General features: G+C 50.4%; 1 protein-coding gene across 1 annotated transcript in view; it reads right to left on the bottom strand.

Annotated features, from left to right (window-relative positions):
* ABCC10 (ATP binding cassette subfamily C member 10) overlaps positions 1–4,232 on the bottom strand; it is a 13,901-nt gene extending 9,669 nt beyond the window's left edge. The window contains exons 1-5 of the mRNA XM_072410324.1: positions 3,734–4,232; positions 1,962–3,204; positions 1,292–1,519; positions 1,000–1,159; positions 377–555 (exon numbers count right to left, since the gene is read on the bottom strand). Coding sequence (XP_072266425.1) covers positions 377–555; positions 1,000–1,159; positions 1,292–1,519; positions 1,962–3,204; positions 3,734–4,053 — 2,130 coding nt within the window. The 5' untranslated portion in view covers positions 4,054–4,232. The remainder of the gene's footprint in view (positions 1–376; positions 556–999; positions 1,160–1,291; positions 1,520–1,961; positions 3,205–3,733) is intronic.
* Between the last annotated feature and the right edge of the window lie 2,873 nt (positions 4,233–7,105).

Raw genomic sequence — 7,105 nt, 5'->3', positions numbered from 1 at the left:
GCTGTGGGTGCTCTGTGGGGTATCAGTGAAATCTCCCAGAATCCTCGGCCTGGAGTCAGACTCCAGTGGCTGCTATGTGGAAGTGTTGTGGCCCAAGAACATCCTGCAGGGGGCGACACCTTCCAACAATCATTGTGGGGCAGTTTGGATATATTGCCTCCACCCTACACCTGTTGGCTGTGACACAGATCGGTATTATCAGATGGAAGATTCCAGAAACAAATCCAGGAGGAAATAATCTGATCAGTGGGGTCTGAATACCAGGGTGAAGCCAGGCACTGGGACGGCTGGGACTGTTGGGTGCGATGGTGATACCCCATTAGGGCTGTGATCATTGGTGTAGCTGGGGTTACCCTGAGAAGATTGGTGGTGTGACCCCCTCATTGTGAGACCTATAATCATACACAGGGGATCCATCACTCACCTCGGGAACAGACAGATGGCCAATCAACACCTCCAGGGAATTCGATCTCTCTAGATCTTCCCTAAACTCCGTCCCCCAAGAAAAGATGGCATCCTGCATCTCCACCACCGTGGCTCTTCCTGAAGGGGGCGCTGAGACAAAGAGGGAGCAAATTTTATAATCAGACAGCAGATTGCACATCTCGGATAATACCAAACCATCACCTCACCCTTCACCAATTAGAAGATCTGACCGCTCAGGTCGGTGGTTACAGGGGGCAGGCGACAGAAATACAACAGCTCTCAAATTGGGGAGAAGCAGCACTAAGAACCAATCAGATCGTGCTGCATGACACATGTGCTGTCAGGAGTGAGCAAGCAGGAGAGGTTTCTCCCTACCGTCCAATCACAGAGGATGTATTCCTGATGAAGGGGCAGTAAAAGTCAGAGCTCTGGTTGCCTGGTCTAGCAGAATGACAAGTCCTGAAAGGTTTAGCACATCCCAGGTATGTGTCCCCAGATCACTAACAATAGTGTATGAGGCACTCTGCACGTTACTACAACTCTCATCATCCTACAGATAACAGCCATTCTCACCCTCTGTGTTGTAATAATTTAGAAGGTTTTGGTCTGGGAGCTCCAGGAACTTCTGGATCCGATCGAGGGAAACCTTGGCCTCCAAGATTCCATTCATTACCCAGGGGAAGTTGTTCAGGGGCAGAATTAACATCCCCACCAGGGCCAAAGCTGTGAAGACCTACAAAGGGGAGCACAGAGTTGTCAGGAAATATTTACTAATGCGCCAGAGACGTCCACAGGGGGCGCCAGAGACGTCCACAGGGAGGAAAGGAGAGGGGCAAAACCCAGCCACAGGGGCGCAGAATCTCACCTTGGCTGCAGTGAGTTGGTTCCCCAGCAGTACGAAGGTGACAAAAGTGACGATGGAAACCAGGACGGGCAAAGCCGCCCACAAATAAACACAAACAGCATCCAGGAGTTTGATGGCACGAAGATGGCGCAATTCCTTCTCCCGCAGAATGCTCAGCTGACCAGCAAAATGTTCCTCCCAGGTATAAAACTTCACCACCCGAATACCCGACAACAACTCCGCCACCAGCTGGGGAGAGAGCAAAAACTGTGGGGGCAACAAAGACAAAAGTGGGGCAAAGGAGAGGGGGCAAAACACAGCCAGAAGGAGGAAAGGCGAGGGGGCAAAACAAAGTTAAAGGGAGGAAAGGAGAGGGGCAAAACAAAGCCAAAGGGAGGAAAGGAGAGGGGGCAAAACAAAGCCAAAGGGAGGAAAGGGGAGGGGCAAAACACAGCCAAAGGGAGGAAAGGGGAGGGGCAAACACAGCAAAGGGAGGAAAGGGGAGGGGGCAAAACACAGCAAAGGGAGGAAAGGGGAGGGGGCAAAACACAGCAAAGGGAGAAAAGGGGAGGGGGCAAAACACAGCCGAAAGGAGGAAAGGTGAGGGGGCAAAACACAGGCAAAGGGAGGAAAGGGGAGGGGCAAAACACAGCCAGAGGGAGGAAAGGAGAATATGGCGGCACATTGTTACCTTAACCCGGGCGTCCTTATGTTGAAGCAATTCTTTGTTGTTGTTCATGATGCGAGTGGCGATCACTTTATTTAGGGGCAACAACAGCAGTGCCAATCCGAGACCCCCAAGGAAAGCGATGCCCACCTGCTGGTATAAGAGGTAGAGTGTGATGGAGAATTGGAGGGGGAGACTCCACAACTCATGGAAGCTGCGGAAAAAATTGGTTATGCGATCCGTGTCTGTGCTCATCAGGTTCATCACCTCCCCCGGGGCGAAGCCGGCCAGTCCCGTCCCTTCACCATGGATGACCTTCCGGTATACAGCGGTCAGCACCGATGTCCTCACGGCTAGCATCAGCTTATTGATCTGATGGGTGTACTGGTTCTGTAGAAGGGCCCCCAGGAAGCCACTACAGAAGAGCCCAGCAGTGTAAATGACCCCCCAGCTCAGAGGCTCCTCTCTGCTCTCCATGAAATTCACCAGAAGGTTTAGCAGCACTGGGCCCATGAAGCCCAAAATGGTGGAGAAAAGTTTTACAGCCCCTAAAGAGTAAAAATGGCTTCCAAAACTGGCATGTAATGATGATGAGAGGCGCAGGGTTCCGGGGGGACTCCTGGAGAGGAATTGCTGGCGAACTCTTGTGGTGCGGAGACCATGGGGCAGGAATGGAACATCCTGGGGTTGCTTTAATCCTCCCTTTGCCCCTCTCTGCATCAGGGGATTCATCCAAAAGTAAAACAATTGTGAGAGAAAACTTTCATTGTCCTCCGATGTCTCCTCGCTGATATTGTGATCAGAGAAGAGCAGGGAAACCTCTTCATCAGCTTCATTAATGGAGACATTAACGGGAAATCTTCGGGAAGGAGCAAGAAAAGCCAAAATATACAAAACTACAAAGCAAAGGCGGAGACACGAGAGAGATAAACGGGAAACAACCACCGGGGGCAAATCCACAGCAACCTCCTGGGATAACCAAACTATCCGAATCACCGAGGAGGGAATGAGGAGGAGAACCGGAAGCACCAGAGACACAGGGCCCCGGGACGAGGTGTAAAATGTCTTCCGAAGGCTGAGAAGAACCAGGAAATGTGTAAACCAGGACAAACAAGACACCCCCCCCGAGAGAACTTCTAATGCCGGGGGGACCTCATGGGGAAAAATGGCCCCCAAAACCAACTCAGCGACACAGAACAAGAAAAGGAGGAAGGAGAATAAAATCCGACACCGCCAGGCAGGGGACAACGAGGAGATCTGGGAGATCCTGAAATATAAATTTAGATTATAATCATGAACAAAGACAACCTACTTACCTCTACCTACCACCCTGTGCCATGAGAACCACCTACAACCCTGTGCCACGCAAACCACCTACCTCCACCCACCACCCTGTGCCATAAGGAACATCTACCTCCACCTACCACCCTGTGCCATGAGGACCACCAACCACCCTGTGCCATGAGGACCACCTACCACCTTGTGCCATGAGGACCACCTACCACCCTGTGCCATGAGGATCACCTACCACCCTGTGACAACGCAAACCACCTATCTCCACCCACCACCCTGTGCCATAAACACCACCTACCTCCACCAACCACCATGTGCCATAAGGACCACCTAACTCAACCTACCACCCTGTGCCATGTAGACCACCTACCTCCACCCACCACCCTGTGCCATGAGGATCACCTATCTCCACCCTGTCACATCTCCCTTTACCCTCCGTTATCTGGACTTCCCCCTCATAATATTGATTCGATATTTTAGGCGGTTCCGTGCACCCAGATTACCTGGAGGCCCCAGCATGGCAGGCGCTGCTAGTGGCGAATAGAACATGAGGAATTGTGCTGAGGATCAGCTGGTTAAAGCAGACGCCAACATGGCCGCCAACCCAGATGGGTAAGGGGTCTGATGGAGGAGATCCGCACAGCCGGGAGACCACATCCTCCATCCCAATGAGTGGAACCTGCAGGAGACAAGCAGGGAGAGCTGAAATGTTTGTCCGTTGTGTAACCCTCCCATTGGCCGTCCATCTTCCACCAATAGCGTCACTCCCTTGTCCAATCCTGGGATGGGTGACCCCCCGCTGGTCAGACATTATACCCGACATCCACCATGACAATTCTATAGACTTTATTATATCATTATATAGCCCCCCATTATTATATCATTCTCACACATCCAATCAGATAGGGAGGGGATCTGTCCGTGTCCCCAATGCAGGGATTTCCTGCAGCCATCACTGGGACAGGAAGTGCAGGAATTCTCCCCGCTGGGGATAACAATAAACACCTGTCTCAGTATTTAGTAGTCGGAGCCCAGTACCTGTATATGGTGGCCCAGCGTCTTGATATGTTGCGGGTGAAGGCTCCGTACCTTTATGTTGGTTCTCTGGGACCCGGTTGTTGTCTTATAGACGTCTCGCTGCTCTGATCTTTGTACTGAATTTTATATCTGTACAGCAGAAGGGTTCCGGTGCCAAGCGGTGACTCACTCACCTCTCTGCCCTGAATGGGCCTGACTCAGCGGGAGCTCCAGCCATAAAGGTCCCTTTTATTTGTGAAGGAGAAGAACCTCTTTCAGGGATCATTGCTGTGTCCCCATTGGGACGATCTAACTTCCTGTGCTGGTGACACAGGAAATAAGGGAAATCCCTGGACCTCTCTGTCCAGTTGGACCTTTTCATTCCTCATGGCTGTCCGTTGTAGATTTGGCCCCAGAGCAGTGACCATGTCAATCTGAACATATGGACGGCTCCCGCAGATAACGGGGAGTGAGGAGGGATTCCATGTTGTTTCATGGGGAATTACCGGTATTATTATTATTAGGATTTATATAGTGCCAACATATTACACAGCGCTGTACATGGAACTGTAATTCTGGGTCACCTTATCTAATTAATGAGGGAGGGGCCAAATCAAGGAGGAAATTAATGTATCTGTTCCATGGGGGAGGGGCTAAAAAGGGGGTCACTTTATCTGATCCATGGGGAGGGGCCTAAAAACGGAGGAAACCAACTTATCTGTTCCGCAGGGGAGAGGCTAAAAGGGAGGGTCACTTTATCTGATCCATAGGGGAGGGGCCAAATTAAGGAGGAAATCAACGTATCTGTTCCGCAGGGGAGGGGCCACAGAATCTAATGTGTCACCAACTGTAAGTTATATACAAAATCTGCATTATGACAATACAGAATGATCAGTTTTAATATTATGATTTGATGCACAGATTATATAATGATGGAAATTTATGTGATCTGGGATTTTATATATAATCACGGGGTACACTTAAAGCGTACCTAAACTCAGAAATGTCACTTTACATAAAAGGGTGGACAACTTTCGTCCCCTAATTCTCAATATTCTAGGCGATGGAGAATGAATGGGAGCGCACAGCCTCCCGGGATACCTATACGCATGAGAATGGCACGATTGGCCGATCTCGCACCTGGGTGGGGTGACGTAGGAAGAAGAACCCGGAAGAAAAAGATAAGATGGCAGCACCGGGAGAGGACCGGCTCCTGGGCAGATGGTGGGACGATACAGGACCCGATGGAAGACACCTCCGGATGGATCGGAGTTCCCCTTCGGGATTGAAGGTAAGTGAGTTTTGTTCCTCACAGATCCCTCGATGGCGCTGGTCCTTCCCTCGATCCGGTTCTGTGTCATCCTGGAATTCCCCTTTATTGGCGCCGCCATCTTCTTTTCCGGTCTTCTTGTTCCGTCTCCTGATCTGGCAATGCGCAGTGTGAGATTCTTGGTGGAGAATTGCCCCATCTGCCCCATGTCTGAGATCACCCAGAGCCTGCGGGATGTCTGACGTGGGCTACTGGCCATGAATATCTTCTGATGGGGGGATCCATTTCTTTACTGGACAAACCCCCCCAATAGAAGTCAGTGCAGAGCTTCCTGTGTCTGTACGCTGCGTGAAACGTCCTATTGGTCAGATTGTAAGGTGAGGACTCCCATTCCTGGTTGTTCCTTTTTATGTATACCAATCTTCTGGTCTAAGCTCATTGATTGGATTGTAGTCACACGAGCTCCACCAATAGCAAGAGATGTCTTCCACCGTGGGACGGACAACGCAGAGGAGCAACAATTATCAGACTGGGGAAGCTGCACACCTGTGGTCTGCTTCCACCTGTTCACTCACCTGAGAACTTTTACACCATAGGTCCACCATAGGGCAAGAGATTATCAGCCATGGACAGGGGGTAAAAGGGGGGGGGGGGGGGGCCAGGTGTCAGCTCTCACATCTGCCATGCTGGCAGCGCCCCCAATGGTGGGGCAGTTCTTCTTTCCAGCATGGAACTTACCTCTGGTCCTTCATGTTCCCATGGAACCCCCATTCCATTCAATCGAGTTCCATTCAAACCATTTCACTGACCGCTACCACTTCACCCAGGAGGGTCCATGGGGCCCCTTAGTATAAAAGCCATATTGTAATATATTGCACCTTCTGGTTACCATTTTACCCCAGGATGGCGCTCTCTGCCCTGATCTTCTATGGGATTTCAGTAACATTATCAGAAGTTAGATGCAGCTCACCTTCACTTACCTGCAGAAAAACCTTTCATCTCCCATGGGGCACAACTACACCTCTGAGAGTTATTACCCCCAAATTGTCTTATTACCCCGGGATCATCTTATTACCCTTGTATCCTCCTATTACCCCCAGATCCTTTTATTACCCTCAGATCCTCTTATTACCCCCGGATCATCTTATTACCCTCAGATCCTCTTATTACCCCCGGATCATCTTATTACCCTCGGATCCTCTTATTACCCCAGGATTATCTTATTACCCCCCGGATCCTGTTATTACCCTCGGATCCTCTTATTACCCCCGGATCCTCCTATTACCCTCGGATCATGCTATTACCCTCGGATTCTGTTATTACCCCCGGATCCTCCTATTACCCCTAGATCCTGCTATTACCCTCAGATCCTCCTATTAACCTCGGATCCTCCTATTACCCCCGGATTCTGTTATTACCCTCGGATCCTCTTATTACCCCAGGATCATCTTATTACCCCCGGATTCTGTTATTACCCTCGGATCGTCTTATTACCCCTGGATCTTCTTATTAACCCCGGATCCTGTTATTACCCTCAAATCCTCTTATTACCCCTGGATCCATTTATTACCCCCGGATCACCTTATTA

Source organism: Pyxicephalus adspersus, chromosome 4, assembly GCF_032062135.1.
Source record: "Pyxicephalus adspersus chromosome 4, UCB_Pads_2.0, whole genome shotgun sequence".
NCBI lineage: Eukaryota > Metazoa > Chordata > Amphibia > Anura > Pyxicephalidae > Pyxicephalus > Pyxicephalus adspersus.
Note: the sequence above shows the minus strand (reverse complement) of the source record. Positions and strands in the feature narration are given on the sequence as shown.